At 39.9% G+C, this 24,004-nt stretch overlaps 1 protein-coding gene across 1 annotated transcript in view; it reads left to right on the top strand.

Annotated features, from left to right (window-relative positions):
* Positions 1–24,004, top strand: part of camkmt (calmodulin-lysine N-methyltransferase) — a 212,937-nt gene that overhangs the window by 164,910 nt on the left and 24,023 nt on the right. The window contains exons 7-9 of the mRNA XM_041790342.1: positions 223–289; positions 7,540–7,614; positions 20,518–20,581. Of these exons, the coding sequence (XP_041646276.1) occupies positions 223–289; positions 7,540–7,614; positions 20,518–20,581 (206 nt within the window). The remainder of the gene's footprint in view (positions 1–222; positions 290–7,539; positions 7,615–20,517; positions 20,582–24,004) is intronic.

Raw genomic sequence — 24,004 nt, 5'->3', positions numbered from 1 at the left:
AAACCCCCTTGAGGTCAGTTATGCTGTTACAGTCGAATTGTGTCAGTACTTGCAATTTTGACTCCTCTTGAATGTTTTGTACTGCAAACATCATTGCTCTTTTGTACTGTATGCAAACCAAGAGAGCATTAGTCAACATAAGATGGTGTCTTAAAGCATTTTCCTGTGTTCAGTTCCTGTGATACATTGTGTCCATTTAAATCCTTGACTCTTGGGCATCAGATGTTCGAGAGCTGGTTGAGAGAAACAGACAAGCTGGAAAGTTTGGCTCAACACATGTATCTGCCAGGTAAGACTTCTTTATGTGCTCTTTCTGAAACAGTGGTGAACATGTCTTAAATATCTATGAATGTTTTCTTGTCAACACCGTTTCATCTTAGCTCTAAGCTATTTTTAACTATTGTGTCTCATTTGTACTTTTTGTCTTTAAAAGCTTGTAAAACATCAACCCTGTGGTGCACAGACAAGCTCTAAACATCCTTTTTCTTTAAGAATTTGTGTGTCACAGTAACGTCACGTGACTTTTAACAAAGTTATGGGACTAAAAAGACAAAAATCTGAAATTAAAACTCAGAGAGTTTTATGTATTAAACTCTGAGGGACAAATGACAGCCTCTTTGTGTCTTTTACTCTCTATTACAAGTCATTCACACTGTCTTCTGCAGCTTCTAAGTCTGTGCTCATGTGCTGTTCTGCTAAGCATTATATGACGACGGAACAGCCTGCCGTTGGTTGTCAAAAGCCCAGTTGCAATGCATTCTGGGATACAAACAGACAGTAGGGCAATGGGCTGACTGGCTTACTGCTGGAACAATTGGAAAATGGATTGTAAATTGATAAAAGATATCCAATTTCTGAGTTATTTGTGCTGATTTAATCTTTAACCAAAGTCAGCAAAGTTCCAGGCTCATTATCAAATGTTCTGTAAGAGCTACAAAGGCATGGATAGCATCATTAGAACGGCACAACGGAGAGCTTTCAGAGGAAAAAACAAAAAACTAGTAAGTGCCGGTTTAAAATTTATTAAACTTTGAATAACACATCTCTTCTTGTCATACTACGTCTTCCTCAGTGTTTTAAAAAAATATGAAATTAATAACTTTAACTCAACAACACGTAAGATGAAAAAACACATTTTGTAAAGTATGAAGATGTGATCTACAACACAGTGTCTTTTCGCACATGGAAAGTATCGTATACTAGAGGCACTGTTTATTTCAGATACTTTTTAGTTTCTAACCACATAGTCTTTGTAAAAAACACCCTGAATTATAGTGGAATATTGTAGTGTTTAATGTTCAGATCTTTCAGATATCAAACATGTCCAATAATCTTTGAAAAAATAGCCAATATTTTATCCTCCAAGTACATTTTTTATTATTCCTATCATTCTATTAGATTTCATCAAGTAAACACTATTTTGATTTATTTTGTGTCCAATATGGACAAAAAGAGTAAATCTTATCTATTTTTTAATTATTGCTTTACATTTATAAGAATACAAAAGCTTACCTTTTCTATTTATGTCAGTCAAATATATCCTACAAAGAAAATCAGAGGAACTAAAACAGGGAGATGCTTCTAAATCAAGCCACATCATGAAGTATGACAAAATTTAGGGGGAAATAAAACAACAAAACTACAACTACAACAAATTTACAAGAACTGTTTTAGCCATACATAGTATGCATTGTTTTTGCATGTATGTGTGTTTACATGTACAGAGTCATCAAAGTAAAATGACTTCCTTTCATAGTGGGTCGTTTGCCAAAAATCGAGATAATTTTCCACTTGCCTTACACACACACACACACCTCATACAGTATGCAGCGACAAGCTTAAAATGCCGTTAATTGTTGTCTCTGTCAAAATGAGGATTTTGTCATTGACTGCCTGTTTTTGCGCCACTCTTTTTGCCTCTCTCTCTCTCTCTCTCTCTCACTTCACTGCATATTTGCATGAGTGGAAGATTGAGTGAAAAAGTAAACGTATAATTAGGCTACATTACTTTGATTGTTTTCTTTTCAGATTATGCCTGCTGTCATTGCCGCACCTCAAGAGAGGGCGAAGGGCACGATGCGATTGGACAGGGGGAGGAAGAGGGAGGGGCATATCGCGCAATGGTTGTGTGCACATGCATGCATACATTTGTGTGTTGGGACCCCCTGCTGCGTATTGAGATTGTGTTCTTAGCCGGGCCTAATGTTTTGTTTACTGAGTGTTAATAATGCCTAATTAATAATCCCCCACTCTGCCTGAAAGACCAGGAGAGAGAGAGAGAGAGAGAGAGAGAGAGAAAAGATGCAAAAGGAAACTATAACCATTAAAGCCTCAGCTCAGCCCTAACACCATGTGGAATGACCAAATCTGATCTTGAGAAAAAGCTAAAAAATAATAATGATGCATCTGTTTTTACAATAAGACTCTAAAAGGACTTTTCACTGTTGCATCATATACTGTTTTAGCATCGCTCTTTGATGTTATGTTTGGTGATTGCCGACAGCTGTAGTATCAGGAAGATGTCAGGGGCATCCTGCCTTTAATTTCCCTGAAATTTAGAGTGTGGATTATTGGTGGGCATTAAGTCGATATCAATACCATTACCAATGGAATTTTGCCACATCATTATCACCAGTTCATGCGTATGCGTATTGTGTTGTACACACGAGGTACATGGAAATTTTTTAACTAGCAGTCACGGGGGTGGATGTAGTGTAGCAAAGTGATATGTGACAGACAGAAGTTCTGTTTGAGTCCAGTCATCTGTATGTCTCACTCTGACTCTTAAAGAGCAGCCAGGTAACCAACCCAACATCAACCACTCATATTTGTGTCATTAACATGCACAGACATCAGGTTACAGTGTGTTCTCTCCACTCTAAGTTTGATGTCTATAAGAAGAGAGTGTAATTATTTTGGGGAGCATCTCTGTTGGCCTGGCTATGACTTCAACACATGCTGTAGCTGCAATAGATCGACTTGGTTGATCTTCAGTGATTGGTATTATAACAGGGTGTATGAAAAAGTATTCAAAGTTGATAAAATCAATTTAGCAAAAATTAAGGCTTTTAAAAGTATTAAAAAGTCTAAATGCAAGACTTTCAGGTCTTAAAATTGCAGCAACAACTGTCATATAGGGCAACATAAATCATGTTTTAAGTGGACAGTTTGAAAACACCATCTTATTATACATTGTTATAACATTGTTATATTATTATATTCAAGCTAAGTGTGCTGGTATGCTGGGAGAATTCACAGCCCCATACAGAATTCTAGAAATAACTTATCAGATATCGCTTATCAGCTGCAACAATAAAATGATTATTGACACGCCAGTGCTTAACATCTGAATTAAAGAATGCTGTATACTCTGAGATTGTTACTACTATGTTATTACTTTGTTTGGGACACATGTTTAAGTAAAAATTTAGACTTTCCAGTGTCAGGTAACTTAAAGTATCAAACCAAGGCGTTTTTTTTTTTTTTTGCGTATAGTGTAATCCCAAAATGCTCAAAGGAAGTCTAATTTGCATACTACAGCTAGAAAGACTCCATATTTTCTTTTCTATGTTGTTAAAGTTTTCACTTACAACTGCCAATGCCAAACAGCTTATTTTGCTGTTGCTATTGACTCTTGTTTTGAGCTTCTGGTATCCTCAGGTGCCTAATTGGCAGCACCTGTGAGCATGGGCCCTGCTACAGTGGTCAGTAATAATAATATAATAATATCTTAAATTTATATAGTGCCTTTCAAGTAACCCAAGGATGCTTTACAAGAAACAGATAAGACATGGACAAACTATGTGAGGGATAGGATGAGTGTAAGGGGTGGTTTAGTGAAGATTGTAGGCTGTGGTGAACGGGTGGTGCTTGAGACGTTTTTTGAAAATGTCCAGAGATGGAGCGCTACGGATGTCTGCAGGACGAGTGTTCCAGAGGGTGGAAGCTGCAGCACTGGACGCTCGGTCTCCATAGGTCCAGAGTTTGGTGAGTATGGAAAGTAGGCCAGTGTATGAAGACCGGAGGTTGTGGGATGGTGTATATGGATGGAGGAGATCAGAAAGGTACTGAGGAGCCAGGGCATGGAGAGATTTGTATGTGAGGAGGAGAATTTTGTAGTTGATGTGAGACTTGATAGGGCGCCGGTGAAGGTGGATGAGGGTTGGAGTGATGTGTTGCCAGGGTCTAGTGTGGGTGAGAAGTCTAGCAGCAGAGTTTTGGACAAACTGGAGCCTGTCCAGGGTTTTGCTCGCCCCGGACAGGACTCCATTGCAATAGTCTAGACGAGAGGTTATGAAGGAGTGGATGAGGGTTTCTGCCACGGGGTCTGGAAGTGATGGTTGGAGTCTGGAGATGTTCTTGAGATGATAGAAAGCAGATTTGTTGACAGATTTTATGTGGGACAGGAAGGAGAAGGTGGACTCCAGGATGACGCCCAGGTTTCGGACCTTAGAGGACAGACAGATGGAGGTCCTGTCCACATAGAGCATGAGATCTCCAACCTCCTGCAGCAGCGCTTTGGGGGCGACAACCATGAGCTCTGTTTTATTGCTGTTGAGTTTGAGTTGGTTAGAGGTCATCCAGGCTTTGATGTAATGGAGGCAGTTTACCAGGGAGTGGGGAGGGAGCTGAGTGGTTGGTTTGGTGCTGACGTAGAGTTGGGTGTCGTCTGTAAAGGAGTGGAAGCTGCGACCACGATTGTGAATAATCTGTCCAAGTGGAAGCATGTAGATGGTGAAGAGGAAAGGTCCAAGAACAGAGCCTTGAGGCATGCCCTTGTTAACTGGGACGGGGGATGAGTTAGAGGCGCCGATGGTAACAAACTGTTTTCTGTGTGAGAGATATGACTAAAACCAGGAGAGAGCTGTACCAGTGATGCCAAGATGGGGAGATAGGCGGTCGAGGAGGATGGTGTGGGATATTGTATCAAAGGCAGTGGTTAGGTCAAGGAGAATGAGGAGGCTAATATGTCCAGAATCTGCAGCTGTGAGGAGGTCGTTAGTTATTTTGATGAATGGAAGGTTGGAGATCAGTCGGTAGTTGGAGGCCGACCCAGGCCTCTTGATGATGGGGGATACTGAGGCAGTTTTGAAGGATGAGGGGGCAGTTCCAGATGACAGTGAGGTGTTGATGATGTCTACCATGATGGGGCACAGAATAGGCAGAGATGCTTTCACCAGTGGTGTGGGCATGCGGTCGAGGGAGCAGTGGGATGCCTTGGCCTTCTTGACCCATTCCATCACTTGGAGAGTGTCCACGGTTGTGAAGCAAACAAGACGACAATGAGGCAGAGGAGCGATTTCCTGGTGTGAGGTGAAGTCCTGAGGTGGAGGTCCAGATGCAGAAAGTGGCTGCTGGATGGAGGCAACTTTATCCTGGAAAAATTGTAGGTGTCTAGTGCAGCGGTCGAAGTCGGCTGGAGGTTGATGGTTGTCAATGGGGCAGAGAAGGCGATTTATTGTGGAGAAGAGCATCCAGGGATGGTTTTGCTGGTCAGTGATGAGGGATGAGTAGTAGCTGGACTTCACTCTGGAGAGAGCTTCTTTGTAGGAGCGCACATGCTCTTTATAGGCCTCCAGATGGACAGTGAGGACAGATTTTTTAAAAAGTCTCTCCAGCTGTCGGCCAGAGGCCTTCATGGAGCAGAGATCAGCGGTGTACCAGGGGGCTGGGTTGGTAAAGGAGACTGAACGAGTCTTCAGGGGGGTGAAAGAATCCAGGCTGAGTGATAGTGCTGTATTGGAGTGATTTGCCAGGGCATCAGCTGTGGTTATAGGGTGTGTAGTAGTCAGGTTGGTAGTTAACATGTTCATGAGGGCTGGGATGCTTACAGACTTGAGGTTACGGAAAGTGATGCTGCGTTTTGTTGGCTGTCTGGGGAGGGGGGTTGGGATAGAGAAGAAAACAGCATGGTGATTTGAGACGGCTAGGTCCAGGCATTGTGGAAGGAAGGGGGTGAGACCAGTGGAGACTATGAGATCCAATAGATGTCTGCTTCAAGAATCGCCATGCCACGTTTGACTGATCTGGATAGGGCCCGTTGGTTGGGCAACTTCAAGCTGGTGTTCCGCAAAACCAAGTTGTGGCATTGTTTGGAGTGAGCCCTAGTACCATCTCCAAACTGAAGGCTAAGTTCCATTTAACGGGGGATGTCAGAGACAGGCCGCGAAGTGGGTGTCCCAAGAAGACAACACTCCAAGAATACTGTTTTTTTCACCCTGTCAGCAAGAACTCTATCCTCCAAGATGACAACACTCACCCCCACAGAGCAGGGTTTATCAGAGACTACCTTCAGAATTTGGGAGTGGAGAGGATGGAATGGCCTGCCAGCAGTCCTGACCTCAACCCCATTGAACACTTGTGGGATCAGCTTGGGCGTGCTGTTCGTGCCAGAGTGACCAACCCAACCACGTTGGCTGACTTGCGACAAATGCTGGCTGAAGAATGGGATGCCATCTCACAGCAGTGTGTGACCAGCATGAGGAGGAGGTGCCAGGCTGTTGTGGCTGTGTATGGTTCTTCCACACACTACTGAGGCTCCTGTTTGTTAAATGAATAAATTGTTTAATTGTCAATATCTCTTTTTTCTTCAAACTTCAATCATCCAAGCCACCAAACACCAAACAAGAGTCAACGGCAGAATCAGCTGTTTGGCATTGGCAGAGAGGATTTGGTACATTTTTCATGGGCGCAACCCACATACTCAGCTCTGCTGCTCATCCCACAAATGCATGATCTGTACAAATGTAGCATCATTTAAAAGGGTAATGAACAAAACTTTCCAAGATTTATAACCAAGAAGCATTGTTACAACAAAGAAATAGTGTACCAAACACAAATTGCCTTACTTTTTGTTTTAAGTTTATATCTATCAATCTGACTCATGTTTTCCTGACACCAGATGGCTTTTTTTTGTGAGACCTGATGCTTTTTATCTCACCTGAGTCTGAGACCTGAGGATGTCCTAAAACGGACACTGTACACAGGAGGGGGTAGAGTTGAAAGCTTAGAGTCTGCAGATTCAAAGGACATCGAAACCATTCAAACCCCTTGAAAACGTGCTGTTTATCAACCACAGATGGCAAAAAAAAGAAAATTTCAAAAATGATAGTTTGAGGGCTGAGGAAATGAACATAGTGTTACATGTTTTGGAGCTAGTCTTGCAAATAATGTTTAAAAAAGAAACAGTTTGGCTCTTGTATCCCACCATGTATGTGAACATCCTCTGTAGGTGTGTATGTGTTAGCTCGTTCACAAGGTATAAATGTCAAGTGTCATGTCAGAGGCTCCCTCTCTTTACCTCACAGATGACATGTCGTCCCTCCCTGACACTTTCTCCAAGTCTCTGCTGAGGCAGAAGAACAGCGGGTGTCACAGAGAGAGTTGTCAGGGATCAAGAAGCTCAAAGTGTCGGACAGAGAGAGGAGGAAGTGGCGAAGGATGAACCATCACTGCTCACTGTTTCACAAACACAGCCTTTCTTCTGCTACATACTCTGCAAATAAAAAGCTCTGCTCTTTGTCTTACGTGTGCTTACAGGGTGGTGAGGTGGGACTGTGAGTCGGACATTTCAGGACTGGAGGGTCACTTTGACGTCGTCACATGTGCCGACTGGTAGGTTCATGCACTGATACACTCACACAGCCACACACACTCCCAGCTCTATCCATGTGTGCATTTGTGGCTTTAATTTTTGTATTTTCTGTGACAGTTCTTGCACGGCCCCCCACCAGCGCCCAGACCTTCCCCTGCCTTGTCCACACACACACTAACACACATATACATATGCTCAGATGCCCGCCTGCCTCCATTTTACACCAAATTGCCTCGTTTTCATGCTCGGTGTCCCAGCAAATGGATGACTTAGGCAAATTGCAAATAATTGCGCCTTGACAAGGAAGGAGACACAGTAAGATAAAGAAAGAGTCGAGGGCGGATGGAGGGAGGAGTAGAAATGGAGATGGAAATGGAGAGATAGAGCAACATAAACATAACAATTAGCCCATCGGTCATTGAAATGTAGATCTTGCGTCCAATCAAAAATTACATCCTATTTTATGGCTCACTTGTACTGTGAGGAAAAATGCTGGGAGGGTGTTGTGTGTGTACATTGCAAGGGACATCCTTGGAAAAATATCATGTGATAAAGCAATTTGGAGTTTTTGTTGCTTTTCTTTAAAAGTCTCCTGTCTTACAATTTTCTTTATAGAAAATCAATTAAACGTATATTATACAACCTTGACGTGTTTACTACACACACAGAAACACAAAGACACAGCTATGGGGTAAAAAAAATGGTAAGTTTACTGCCCAAACATCATCTGTGGTATGTTCTTTCATCCTTGGGATGTATTTGGAGCTCATTTATGAAAGAGTAACTACACTGGTGCCAACCAAGCTTTTTGTCTCCTATGTAGTTGAGAATATAATGCTATGATTTAAAACCGAACAAAAGGTTGTCCATTCTGGTATGCCCGGCCTTCTTGCAGGGTCAATGTCCTGATAAAGTGCTCAAATAGTGCAGAAAATTGAACATAGAAGATTTTTTTTAAATATTAAATTACAGAAAAAAGTCTCAGGGAGGAGTTTTAACCTGTAGAGGGTGTGTAGTTTGTTCTTAACATTGAGCAGGCTCCTTTTGACTCTAGGTGGAAAAGTGAATTTAACAGACACTATGACCATCAGAGTATTTTTATTTACTTTCACCCTCTCAGACGAACGATGTTGTCTAAGACAACATCGTATACAACACAGGTTATAAAAAGTTAAATAACTTCTGAACCATAAACTCTAGCCACTTAGTTTTTTCAGCAGAGATAATAAAAGGATTAAAGATGGCTCATTCCTCTGCAATTAAGCCACAGTAAACAATGTGGTGCCCACACACACTCTGAAAAACACATGTGATACTGTAACCGACAAAGTATGGACAATTAAATGAGTAAACACCTAATTTTGTTTATACAATTTTCTGATGATGACTGATGGTTTTCATGCTTTTCCAGTAAACCATGAAATTATGTCCAACTATTTGAGCCTCTCATCATGACAATAGAGAAACATGGCTGCTTAATAAATATGTTTACTCATCATAAGAGATTCGGGATGAACTTGACTAACCTGGCATGCCAGACTGACTGTTTCATACATCAACTGCTGCCCATAGTCTCTCTTTAGGACAGAGTAAGGACAGGACAGGTATGGGAGCATGTGCTTCATCAACCTTGTTCCTGTACTGCTGCAGCCTCTATAGCCATCATCCAGGGCTATGCCAGACATGCTTCATCTCTCTAGGTATCCTCCAAGCTGGCCCCTCCCCACGGTGCTGGTCTATTTGGTTGTGCAAATTTTGGAGGGGGGTTGGATGAACATTCAATCCATTTCATTCATTATGAGCCAGTCAGAGTGTCAAGACATATGACACAGTGGGCATGTGCAGCTCTGGAGTGAAATCAACAAAGTGGAGCCAGTTGTTGAAACAAACTCACACTGAGGCTGGTCAGGAGAAGAGTAAAGACATCTCTTCTGCCAAGATAAGTGGTTCTTCACTCCTCTTTTAATAAACAAAAGTTGTCCAGTTCTGATAAAATCACCAATGAAGCTACAACCAAGCTAATCAGCCACTGTATTCCAGCTTGCAGTAAAACTAAACCCTCCCAGTAATTATCGCAGACTCATCCCGAGGCTGGTCAGGAGAAGAGTGAAAACATCTTTTCTGCCAACAAAAGATTTCAGTGAAGTTTTTTGAGGTCCAGTTCTGCTGCTACAGCTTTAATCTAACCTCCAGCAGTCACCACTGTTTACCAACTTGCAGTATAACTAAACCACATCTGTCGCTACCGCCTGATTCTCATCAAATGTTGCCGAACGGTCCATCTGTTCTCAGACCGGGCACAATCGGTTCAGACTGAAGCTTTGCAAGATTGATCTGCCTGTATTTGGTTGGGGTTTTTAGAACTATTTTAAGTTTTCTGTGGATTTCAAAAGCATTTATGCCGTTCACCACCACGCCTTCACTCTCACACAAGCTGAGAAGATAGACCTGCTGTTGGTAGAAGTAAAGTACTTGACTATTTACCAGCTTCACAAACACCCCAACAAAAACTGCTCAAGTACATCATGTGTGTGTCTTTTTGCACAAGTGTGCATATGTGCTAAGTGCAGCATTAGCAAAAGGCGTCATGATTATTGTAATGTCACGGTCATTAAAGGTAATAGTCAGGTACAACAACCAGAGAGAGAAAGAGAGCAGGCAGCTAATAGAGGATGTTTTACAGTGGACTGGTGTATGTGCATGAGTCTGTACTGTAGATGCAGGTATATCGTGTGAGAGCAGAGCAATTTCACATGATTTTTTAGAAATGGCAGGTTCTTTAGGTTGGTGGTCTTCAACCATGCTTTCTTCTGTATGTGTGCTGCAAGTTGTTTTTCTGTGTGGTTCCATCTTGGTATACACATGCATGTGTATGTGAGTGAGTGATTGTGTGATAATTGCAGTGGTGGTGGTTGAAGAGTGATGGCTGACCGATTAACGGGCACGTCGTGGCGATGATCACCTATGAAAAGGTCAACAATGCGGCTTCCACTCCGATTAATTATAGCTCCTACCTGCAGCAGCGGAACCACTGCTGAGAGGAGAGTGCGGCAGACGAGAGGAGGAGAGCAAGGACGGAGGACTAGTTCTGTATAGTGTTGCTTATAATCAGTATATAATGTGTTTTCTTTATGCTGCCTATCCTTGGAGATGGGCTCTAAATGCAAAAGGAGAATTGTCTGCTCTTGAAGAAACTCCTAGCAATGTTGTTTAAGTGCTGTTAAAGCAGCTTCACCTACATTTGAACATCATGACATTGCTCCACTAGAACAAGATAATGTGAATTGCTCTTCTGTCTGATGTTGTGAGTGGAGAAATGTAAGTGTGAATCAAAGGTTAGTTTACAGCTAAATGTGGCCTCTGGATATTGACTGTCAAGGCCAGCCATCAGTAGTCACAATAGGTGTTTATTTAAAATAGAAGTACAGTTGTACAAAGTTGACAAATAGCCTTTGACAGAATAAAGTCACCTCTGTCTTCATATGAAGTCACATATCCACTGAAATATAAAGAGAAAAAAAGTCATTTTGCTTTCACTAAAGTTGTTTTTTTTGTTTGTTTTTTCGGGGGGGGGGGGGGTTCTTCATTACATTTTAGAGAACACCAATAACTGAGTTAAAAAAAATGACTAAAAATCCAAATGAGGAGGTTGTAACTCTTTGTCAATGAAATGAAACTGGCCAGAAGTTTGGTTTTGAACCACTATGGCCAGTAGCACAGAGTGAGAGAATGATTGCACATGATATTGAAGACCAGCTGTTGCATTTCATGTCATTACAAAGTTGTGAATTCCCCTGAACAATTTGGTTGGAGATTCATATTCTCTTGTTGCTCTTGGCAATCAAGGAAAGTAGATGCTTTACTGTACAACCCCCTAGGGTACCATAATGAGCCACTCAGAACTCAGTAAACTTTAGATGAAATACTTCCATTTTCACTTGAGTAACTTTACTTCTACTTAAGTTAGTTTTAGCCAGAGTAACTTCACTTGAGTGCAGTAGTCTTGTACTTTTTCCATCTCTGCTTAAATATCCATAGTTTTTTGTTTTTCTTGCTCAACTAGTTTTAGTAGGACAAAGCATTCAAAGCTTGCCACAAATTACCTCATCATGATTAATCATGTGATAAAATATAAAGGGAAGCTTCAAAGGATGATGGGGTAAAAGAAACAACTATATATATAAACAATGGAAAATATAGGATTCTAGAAAATAAAACACACCCTGCAGAATGATAGAAAGATATGATCCATGAGCAGTGTTACAGCAGCAGGCTATTCTAACATTCATGAAGTTAAAGCTTCTGTGTCGAATATTTGAGCTGATTATGAAAGACACTGAAACGAACGACTATTGATGCCTCTAATGACTGACAAAAAAGACAACTCCATAAATGAGTTAACACACTAAATGTTTACTTGATTTTTGATGTCTAAAAATTGCTGATAAATTAACAGCCCTCTGCAGAAAAACACCTGCAGTCAAACAGACTTAAACATTTGATAGTTAGGATGAGAATTTCGAGAATTTTAAAACCACTTGTCCTAGTAGTGAGACAAATCTCCGTTGGTCCATGATCTGTTCAAATCACCCTCCATGGTTCAGGCTCTCACCTTTAGTAATCACTGCACTAAATGAACTACGGTGTGTAGATTACAGTAGGCTGATTTTTCATGGAAAGATTTTTATTTTGGTGGTAAAGTTAGTGTCCCTGATCGGGATGATAAATACTGTTTAAAAACATGTTATAGATATATGTTTACTTCATTGCTTGTGATTTTATAACTTAAATTTTTGGAAATTATGTACAGTTAAGAAAATTAAAGATCTCATACATTAACCCTCAGTACACAGATAAGTACTTCCACAAAACACTACTAAAATATTACACAGCATTTTTTTAGAAACAATTTTGGATTTCAATTAACTTTTTAATGAACTTTTTAATTAACTTCAGCCCTGATCAAAATAACTGAATATTTTAACATATTGGGAGGTTTAACTCTTTAAATGCCATTTTGATTGCATGGTGTCATTGCTGTTTCATGGCTACTTGTTGTTAACGACAAAATTGATTATAATGCATCATCAGTTCTCGTGCAGTGCCCGGTTTAAGATTTACTACACATTTAGGACATAAGGTACAAAAATGTCCGCTTTCAAAACTTACTATAAATCGTCACTTCATTTCACTTTGATTCATTCCAGTCCTGTCTGTCAAATATTCAACTATTTCAGTGAAAAAAAGAACCTAACCCCACATCAGATGTCTTATAAAAACTATTTAAGTAAAAGCAATTTTATTTAAAAAATAAAAATAAACAATCAGTGGTGCTATCGTGTAATCAATCTGGTATTTGAAGGCTTCAAATCCTGGAAATATTGGATTTTTTTTAATCAGGCCTGAAGTTAATTACAATTTTCAACCTAAAGAATGTTGTTAAAAATATTATCCATGTTTTTTGAAGTGGATATTATTGTCATTTTGGCCTTACAGGGTAATACATTTCTACACCATGTGTCATAGGCCCATTAAAAAACTGAAATCAGAATTTCAAACACTACCAAGTAAAACCCTCCAAACAAAAATCACAGCCAAAATGATTGTCAAAAAAGTGAAAAATTCTGAGAAATTAAGACAACTCTAAACTGTCATATCTTTTACAAGAATTTGGAGGACACAGTGTCCAACTAACTGAATCATATCAAGCAATTCATAATGGGCCTTACCAATAGGCGGTGCTATGACTGATATCTAATGTTTGCATATAGACGTACTTAAGTAGTCTGTAATAACACAAGAAAATTTGAGGCAGTTTTCATCCTGTATGTTTGGCTAACATTAAGTTCTTGTTACAATGCGAGACATACATTTTGGTGAGACTTTGCCCAAGTCTTTAGATTAAAGTGACATAATTTAGCCACTCCAAAGTGTATTAGGTATTGCCATAGGTATGTGAAACATTAAACGGTGATCCATTGAGAAATGATACAAATTTATCAACATATTGAGGGTATGAAAAGTAAAATAAGTGGTATTTTTGGTCACTTTTGTGTATGTTATTATAATATAGTGCATATTTACATGGACAAAATCAACTGTTAAAGGCAGCTGATGTCTGATTGATGATCATATGGCATCGTCATCACAAGTTGAAGTTGCTCAATGTGACGCTGCAGAGGAGATGACATCTCTTGTCTCTTTAAAAAAATTTCCTCAGTCCTCCATCTTCTGCTTCATTCCCTTGAGTCTTTTCATGTGTCTCTAGTGAGAGGGATACAGATGAAAAGACTCAACTGAGAAACTCCTGGATACAAGTTAAGAGACATGTGACACAGTCCATATTGTCATGCCAACAATGCATATTTGTTTCAGTGCCACCAGTTGGTAAAGCACAGCTTTCCCTTGCCCCAGACACTGAATGTCACACTTTCACCACACTCTCGCTGAATGTTGTTTGTAAAAGACATAAGTTCATAGCTGTGTCACAGTTCAGTTTCTGATGAACTTTACTGCTGAAGGACATTTTTTCTGGCTATTCCACATCCTGGGCATGCACCAAGCCCCGATGTGCGCAAAGCTGTGAGGGCCCCTTACTGTCACTTGCAGCTTTAGTTGTCTTTGTTTTTGTGTGTTTTTGTGACAGACAGACAGACAGACAGACAGACAGACAGACAGACAGGGATTCCTGAAGTGTGCATGTGGGTGGCAGAGCATCCTTGGCTGGGATATTGGCATGTCTGCTTTCTCCAAAATCTGTCCATGTGTGGGAACTGAGATAAAGCCCTGTTAATGTGTGTCAGTTTGTTTGAGAACCTTTTTTCTGCCATTTAAACCTTCAGCAGAATTCATATGTACAGTGGCCCACAAGTGCAAATTTACTTCAGTTGCATTTTTTTCCCTCTTAATGGGCATAAGACAACAACAACACAGCCACTTGTTTAGCTCAGCTGGTTGAGCAGGGTCCCATATACAGTGGCTTTAGTCCTCTGTGCACAGGTTGAAGGTTTGAATCTCAATTATGGTGTTGTTTGATGCAAGTCTTCCCTACCTCTCTCCCCCTCTGTTCAGCTGTCCAATAAAGGCAGAAAGCCCTAAAAGAATCTTTAAAAAAACAAACGGAAGAAAAAAAGTTTTTACACAAACGTCACCATTACACAGTGACCATATCATCAACCTGAAAGAAGGGGTTAGGTAATGTCTTTACTTTTCACAGTAATTTATGTAAATAAACAACTTTGCGTATTAACCCTTTAGTCTGCCCTTGGAAAACTGAGAAACAGATGATGTCATGTTTCCATAGACTCACCCTTCAACTCTGACGACATCCTCTGGGTTCACATACGTGTGTAAGCAGACAAATATAGCCACGACTCTCTCTCTCTCTCTCTCACACACACACACACACACCCTTTGTGCCGTTTGACTGGAGTTCACTGGGCTGTCCTGGGAGGGATGGGTCACTGTGAGACAATAGGCTTCTGACAGTCTGAGCGCAGCCATGTGACCTTAATGTGACCCTAAGGAGGAGGAACACTCAATTAAAGAGTCCTCCAGCTATATAAAAATGGTGACTCTCTGCTTAATTGACTGTTTTATATTCCACCTACAGGAGCATCCCAGTACATTGTCTTCACTCTGTCACTTTATGTACAAAGTGAATAGTGATCAATCTAAAAACAAAGAGCTGCATCCTTAATGTTAATGTTTAAGCTGTTTTGTGACCTTTAAAACACAATGCAGCTCAGATTCCTAGGCATTAAAACGCTTATTATAATGAAATAATTGACTGTATTTAAAAGTGGTGAAAAAGACCAAAACAAAAATGCATTTTAAAAGTTGCAACATAGTTTTTTGTGCAGTTGCAAATACTACAAGGGGTCTGTTATTAAACAGTGATCTTTTATGGCTTTTGTTGAAGAAGTCAAAGAAACATGTCAACATACTTCCATGTGCACGTTTTAGGCATGTAGGATGCTAAGGATCCATCACAGGGCCTGATGTGCCACAACCCAGAGTTTGAGAGGAGGGGTGGGCTGGCCAGGGCCAAACACAACACATGTCGACACATGTGTCTGGCTTGGCAGCCAAGGTCAAGCTCGATGGCATCTCTTTAGTCTGGGTTTTTTCACACCTGGTTATACGCCCAGAGACAGCCAGTGGTTTTTGGGCTATTGGAACATTCACACTGCGACCAGGGGTTTGTGGCAACCCTACTACCCACCTGGATAATAGCACAGGTCTTGCTTACTCCACCCCTTACTCTGCTCTTAAGGTGTGAAGTTTTATTTTTTCAACAGATTATTTTTCCATGACTCTGGTAATATGCTAAGACATCCAGAGCATGACCTAGGTTGTGTCAATCTTCCTTCCTGCCAGTTTGTGCCCTCATATGGCTTATCTCCACAACAGCGCCTTACTTCAGCGCCTTACTTACGAACCCATAATAACAAAAGCGCCAAACCTTTGACCACCAAAATCCAATCAGTTCATCCATGAATCAAAGTGGACATATGTGGAAAGTGTGAAAAAATACCTCAAAGAATTTTTGAGATATTTTGTTCATAATCAAAGGACGAACATGAGGCCAAATGCCCTTGACCTTGGACCTACCATATGTAATCAGCTCATCCATGAATCAGAGGGGACATTTGTGCAAAGTTATTAAAAGATCCCTTAATGAGGGATCTCTTAATAATGATAACAGTGAGATGACCAACATGACACACCACACACTAACAAATTAATTCACAGACAGCCAGTCTCCACTCTCATAGCTTCAAACTTTGCAGGTTAAACATGACTTTAGAGTTGTTGTTTTCTGAGCAAATCACAGAGGGAACAATCACCCCTGGAAAATCTTTGAAGATAATCTTTAGAGCTGTCAGTAAAGACTGATTATGAGGTTAAACTTACTCCCAGGAATTTATTATTGGACAGGTTGAAGGAAGTATTCATAATAGAATAAACAATTCTTATAAGCAATCAACATATTGGTCAATTGTTGAACCTATCTTGCTTCTTAAGATTTAATGTATTTGGTTCTCATGATGGCACATTATTCATGTTTTTTTTTCTAGAACTTTTTTCTATAAACTTAGGACTTGCATTGATGATAAGAAAACAATACTGTAACTGAGACGAAAAGTTTATTTTTCATATAAATTTTTCAGTTAGCTTTTGACATTTTAAAAGAAAAAGAGTAACGCTGGTCTACCGTTGCCCTCTTGATGACACATTGTTCTCTCCCTGCCCTTAGCGTGCGTCTGTGTTTCAGCTGTTACCTCCGCCCAACTAGCTCACTTCCTTGTTTTCCTCACCACTCACTTTTCCTGTGAACTGATATCTGTGGCAAAACAAACCAAACACAAACCTCTCACCTTTCAAGTCAAATAAACTTCTCTCCTCTGCCTAACCTTAAAAGAACAATAAACTTAACACGTATGTAAGCCCACCCTGCATTCAGGAAGAGCTGGTATGTCAAGTCCTGCTTTTTTTAGTCACCATCTTATTCCATTATTCCAGGGCCAACGGGCTTTATTTCAGGTTTTTAGCAGTTAAACATTGAAAAAAACATCTGTAAGTACGTGTAGGGATGCAGAGATTCGTGCACCTGTCATTGTTCCCCGGGTTTAGAGGATTTTGAATCAGCAGAGGTCAGAGGCTGTGATTTAAAAGTTACGTCCAGATTGCCCCTCCACTGGCCAGTTGGGTGGATGTGTGGGATTATGTCAAATCTGCACTGTATTGTTGCATTTTAGTCAAATTACTCCACTCTCATCTGTGATAATAGGTGCACACAAACACGCAAGCATACCCACACTCAGTGCTCTACTTACTAACCTAATGGATTAGAATTTGTCTGTGTGGATACAGAGACAGGTGTCACTTTGTTTAGAACGATTGGAGTCAATTCAGGCCTCTGAGTGGGTGTGTGAGCAAGTGAGTGGGTTTTCATGCATCTCTACGCCATTTCTTAACTCAGCATTACAGGTACATCTCATAAAATTGGAATATCAGGAAAAAGTTCAATATTTTTTGTCACTCATTTCAGAAAGTGAAACCCATATATTATATAGACTCATTACACAGAGAGTGAAATATTTCAAACCTTTATTTCTTGAAATGTTGATGATTATGGCTTACAGATCATGAAAACCCCAAATTAGGTGTCTCAGAAAATTTGAATATTGTGAAAAAGTTCAATATTGGAAAGTCATGGTGTCACACCCTAATCAGCTAATTAACTCAGAACACCTGCAAAGGTTTCCTGAGCCTTTAAATGGTCTCTCGGTCTGTGTCAGTAAGCTACACAATCATGGGGAAGACTGCAGACTTGACAGATGTCCAGAAGACAGTCATTGACACCCTCCACAAGGAGGGTAAGCCACAAAAGGTCATTGCTAAAGAAGCTGGTTGTTCATAGAGTGCTGTATCTAAGCATATTCATAGAAAGTTGAGTGGAAGGAAAAAGTGTGGTAGGAAAAGGTGCACCAGTATAAGGGATAACCGCAGCCTTGAGAGGATTGTCAAGCAAAATCCATTCAAGAATTTGGGGAAGCTTCACAAGGAGTGGACTGAGGCTGGAGTCAGCACATCAAGAGCCACAACGCACAGACGAATCCTAGACATGGACTACCAATGTGGTAATCCTTGTGTCAAGCCACTCCTGAACCAGAGACGTCAGAAGCATCTTACCTGGGCTGTGGAGAAAAAGAACTGGACTGTTGCTCAGTGGTCCAAAGTCCTCTTTTCAGATGAAAGCAAATTTTGCATGTCATTTGGAAATCAAGGTCCCAGAGTCTGGAGGAAGAGTGGAGAGGCACAGAATCCACGTTCCTTGATGTCCAGTGTGAAGTTTCCACAGTCAGTGATAATTTGAGCTGCCATAGCATCTGCTGGTGTTGGTCCACTTTGTTTTCTGAAGTCCACAGTCAACGCAGCCACCTACCAGGACATTTTAGAGCACGTCATGCTTCCTTCTGCTGACAGGCTTTATGGAGATGCTGATTTCATTTTCCAGCAGGACTTGGCACCTGCCCACACTGCCAAAGGAACCAAAAGCTGGTTCAATGACCATGGTGTTACTGTGCTTGATTGGCCAGCAAACTGGCCTGACCTGAACCCCACAGAGAATCTATGGGGTATTGTCAAGAGGAAGACGAGAGACACCAGACCCAGCAATGCAGGTGACCTGAAGGCTGCTATCAAAGCAACCTGGGCTTCCATTACACCTGAGCAGTGCCACAGGCTGATCACCTCCATGCCATGCTGCATTGATGCAGTAATTCATGCAAAAGGAGGCCCAACCAAGTATTGAGTGCATAGAAGTGAACATACTTTTCAGAAGCCTGACATTTCTGTTTAAAATATCCTTTTTAAAATAAACCATAATCATCATTATTTCAAGAAATAAAGGTTTGAAATATTTCACTCTATGTATAATGTAGTAAAAATGACTTTTTCATGACATTCATGACATGACATTTTCATTTTTTGAGATGTAACTGTATGGTAAAGCTCCTATAAGGACTCTTTAAGTGATTATAAAACACTTAGGCATTCTTCTTCGTGGCCATTTTTTATGCTTGAAACCATCTTTCCTCGGGGTAGGTGTCTACAAATGGAATTACAGATTGCTGCTCAAATAGCTTCAATCTGTTTGTGCTGCTTGACTTTCTGCTTGCAGTTCTGACACAAATGTCACGTGTGGGTGGGCTTTTCTGGGGTGTATTCCTTTTTGCCACCAAGTTTTTTAGTGACTGCTCAGTGACTCCAGATGCTCCGGAAGTTGTTGTTCACTTCACGTCTGGGAAATTTTAAAAGGAAAGCAATGGACTATCGTTTCTGCATCAGTTTGAATGAATCATTTATGCTTCATTTAGTCTAACTGTTGATTAAACATGTTTATTTGTCAGTGCAGTAGAGGTTTTGTTGTTTCATACACATACGTGTAATATCTTTTTTTTCCAACCTCTTCAGGTGTCGTCTTCAGTTTGTATGAAAACTAGACCTATGTCATCAGCTAATTTGTTATGGATTATACTAAACATATACTATACATTGTTAGGAATGTTACATAACTGCGGAATTATGAATTTAACCACGGAAAAGGAACTTGATATGGATTATAAAGAAAAATAAAGGAACAGTTTAAAAGTAAAATGTTTGATGACACGAGGTGCAGATGTCTTAAACCTTCCACTGAGCTGTTTAAAAAAATCAGTGCACTAATTATGGGCCTTAATCACAGTAAATGCATTAATGCTGAACATTATTGTGATAACATATCAGGCATACACAAATACAAAATTTAATGCACAGTAGAATGCTTGCAAACTGCACCACAGTGCCCCCTGATAAGCTGGTATGAATCAAACAGAAAAACTTGAATGCATAAAACTATTATTCATGCTCCTTAATGTAAAAGTAATGTCTCCCCCAGAGTTTAATTTACAGTACAACCAGTTATTTTGATTTTATTAAAAACTCATTTTCTTTCTTTTGTGTTGTTTTTGTTGCCGCATTTTCATTTGAACTTGAGAGTGCATTCTCCAGGTATTAATCCCCTAAATTTAAGGTGCTTTTACTCCGCTTTGAAGTATTCCAGTAAAAAGTGTGTATGTCTGTGCGTAAAAGTGTGCTTGTGTGTTTACTGGGGTGATGCTATCTGTACACATTGGATTTTCTCATGTTCTGCATTCATCTCATACCTCGACAGCCAGCTGAGGTGAATACACACGGAAAGTCAAACGTAAACAAAAAAGGAAGAGCATCTTACTCATGCAAATTGTTTTTTGTCCTCCCTTCTTCCTGTTCGTGGATTTATTTGTGAACAAAAGAAAATAAATAGCCTGCTGCTTTATCTGCAGCTGCTATCACAGGAATGTATTCTAACCTGAGTCTCCCTCTCTCCCTCTCAGTTTGTTTCTCGACCAGTACAGAGCCAGCCTGGTTGATGCTATAAGGAGATTACTGCAGCCAAACGTAAGTGTGTCTATGTGTGTGTGTGTACTGTATATCTCTGCTGATCCCCTTCCTCTAAATCACCCCACTCTTCTCAGTCATAATTAGGCCTCGACCGAAACCCTATACACACTAATGGTCCGATAGGATTAATATCATGTAATGCTTTAATGCTTATTATGAGCAACTTGAATGCATCACTCTGATCTCCGCCTCTCTCTCCCTCCTTCCCTTCATCATAAATCCAAGGGAACTTCTCCCTTTTGGCCCTGAGATAAGACCCCACGCTGTGACAGCCAAAGCAAATGGGGGGAAATAAGCAAAAAGGCTGGAAGAGATAGGGTTGAGGTTTCTATTCATGTGATAGAAGAGGGGGACGTTTCAAGAACAGAGGCTGGAGTGGGATAGGGAGTATCTGTTTATGAAAAGGAGGTGAAAACAGCACTAAAGGGAAAGAGAGGGAGAGAAGAAAAAGGGGAGGGGAGGGAGAGTAATGGGAATGGGAGAGAAGAAGAGAGAAAAACAGGAAGTTGATTTTGTGGAAAACACAGTTCATTTAGAATTCCATAATGCATCTTTCTTTCAATATTTTATAAGTGTGTGACAAGAAGCATGAAGGTGTTGATGTAGCTTTCAGTTCAACCCCAGGTTAATGAGAGATCTGTTCACCTAAATTACTCAAATACAAACATGAAGTAGGAGAAAGACAGTCTCATTTCAACAAAATCTTTTCTTGTCTGAATATTCTAAAGAAAAAACTAAAGAAAGACATTTTACAGATGGCCTAGTCCTTGTGACAACGTCTGACTGCTTTTAATGTGACTAATCCAGCACAACTTTGATGTTCTTTCTGGAACAAGATGTTTTGGGGTTTTAGAAAATATTCTCTCAATACGTATTTTTTTAATGGACACATAAAATCCAGCCGTACAAGTCTTAAAGCTCATGTGAGCAGCTTTTGGTTTGTGTTGGTTTTGTTGCCCTTAGTCAGTGCCTCCCATAATGAGAGAAAGGGTGAGCACTTTCTGGGGCCCATCTGCTTAAGGGGGCCCATTAAAGTCAGTAATAACCTTGGTAATCCAAAGTATAAGCAATGAAAAAAATGTATATGTTTGAATTAAAATGCTCACAGAAAACTAACAAATTCTCTAACTCTGAAAACTGCTTAAGTCAAATTTAGCCAGTTTTACAATAAAAGATTCTCCTATTTAGAAGATGGTAAGAGTCTTTTCATACATTGTTGGCTTTCTTACACAACCTTAAGGTGGTACTTCTGTGTTTTTAGTTGCCTTCAGCACTCTCTCTCTAGAAAGGCAATGAAATCTCCCTTATATGATTAATATGATTAATATTACGAGTACTCTATACAACCCAACTTAAAAAAATACCAAAATATCCCTTTAACTACAACACCAGTTATGTGTAAAAATTATATACACAATATCGACATGTCAGCATATAAGTTTTAGGTGCATGCCAATTTTCATGTAAATCAGTGCATGTCTAATGCCTCAAAAATGGGTAAGAGTGGGAAAACAAAATCCCTAAAATAACAGTAGGGCTTTTGCACCACTCAGTGCTCAGACCCTAGTTATTGATTGAAAACATGGCAATCTCAAATTGAGGACAGATCTTTCTCACTTTCAGCTAGCATGTGACCTTTGCTGTCAAAGATTTAAAATCAGTCATTCTGCTGTAATTAAGCAGTTAAAATATCCTTCATTGAGAATCTTTTCCATAGAAGATGTAATATGAAAAATAGCATTTAAAAACATTGAAAAACAACCAGCTCATATTAATCAGCCATTTCAGTTTTGCCCTCCTAAGTCATAGACAGTCATCAACATTTATATTTGTCTATTTCATAACCCGCTGAACTCTTCACAGGAGCTTTTACTACTGCGCACAGAAAAATTAAACTATCTGCTATACTATCATGCACATAAGTAAATAAGTAGCATGTTTCCATCCCTTTGAGATCCTCTTCTTTGTCACCTTTATTAGAAACATCAGAAACAACTTAATCATAGCATATTTTCTAAGCTATTTTAAAAAGAGGTTTTCCCCAGAAGTGACCAAAGTTCTTCAGCTGATGTTTCAGTCCCTGACAAGCACGTCCTGAGTATGAGCCTCAGTTACGGTTACGTGCAGAAGCTGCTGTGTTAAAAGACAGATATGACATCTGGCTGTTGTTGTACATCTGTGTGTTAAGTCTCTCTTCATGTTCTCTGTCTCTTTAATCCAGAGGAGATAATTCAGGGGCTAATATGATTTGAGTGTCGGCCATCAGACTGTCGCTGCCACAACAAGCTTTGCCAAATATTTAATAATTTGCTAAGCTGATTAAGCAATTAACAAAGCAATTAATTCTTCCATCTAATGGCACTAATTTGTTGTTTCTGACAAAGGTGGTCCATCCGGTGGGTTGGATCCCCTTAATCAGCTGATTAGTGCTGCGAGGATTTCTCTGTGTTTGTCTGCTGTGTTTTTCTGACAGAGAGTACAACTGGATATAAAAATGAAACATCATCTGTCACATGTAGTGATCCTGCTGTTCCACTGCCTTTGTGCTCACTTAGCTTATGTTCTGTCAGAATATCGCTGTGTGTATTTGCTCTTTGCATGTGTTTATGAAAGCATTCCTCTTTGCTTCATTTAATTAAAACAATTAAAACAGGAACAACATGAAATGAAACTGAAAGCTGAAGGATTTCAAAGAAACTTTGAACCTGTTGGTAATCCTCTCAGTGTTTGCAGGATGTCAGTGATGCATGTTTGTTTACAAAAACTCTTTCTTCTCTCAATCTTGAACACACTTGTAGGATGTGTGTTGCATTTATAGATATCTCACAGCCATATATGTGTTCTCAAATTATTGCCTGATAGTCTATAGATGTGACAGAAGTAAAAATTTTATTCACTTGAGTGGAAGTATTTGTGAAAAAAAAAAGATTATAAAGAAGAGTTTTTAATATAGTTTTAGGTAAAAGGGGCTTGTTTCATATAGAGCTGTCAGCTTTAGTACACTGATCACAACAAAATGAACGTCTGAAATGAAGTCATCAAGTTTTAAAAATTACATTAATACCTACTGTAGAGTCTGCCTGCTCCCACAGTGATGGAAAGTAAGGTCAGCATTGTCTGATTTTAATAAAAAGAAAGTCAGACTGTCAAAAGTAGTCTGCTCCTTGTGTTATGAAATATTTCTCCATTTTCTAAAGTAACACTGTTTTATATTGGTCATTGGACTTCAGTGAGTTCATTTTGTACATGCACTCCTCCATATTCCCTAGAGTGTTTAATTCTCTATTTCACACGACAAGCACTTTGAAGCTGTCTTCCTCTAAGCCATGGCCTCAGCTGACACTGGTGTTGAATAGCATTTCTCATTTAATTAATAAATCTAAAAGTCAAGATTATAAAGTACAACTCTTTGCATTTATT

The sequence above is a fragment of the Cheilinus undulatus genome, linkage group 6 (assembly GCF_018320785.1).
Source record: "Cheilinus undulatus linkage group 6, ASM1832078v1, whole genome shotgun sequence".
NCBI classification, from domain to species: Eukaryota; Metazoa; Chordata; class Actinopteri; order Labriformes; family Labridae; genus Cheilinus; species Cheilinus undulatus.
The sequence above is the reverse complement of the archived record's forward strand: the minus strand, read 5'-3'. Positions and strand labels throughout refer to the sequence as shown.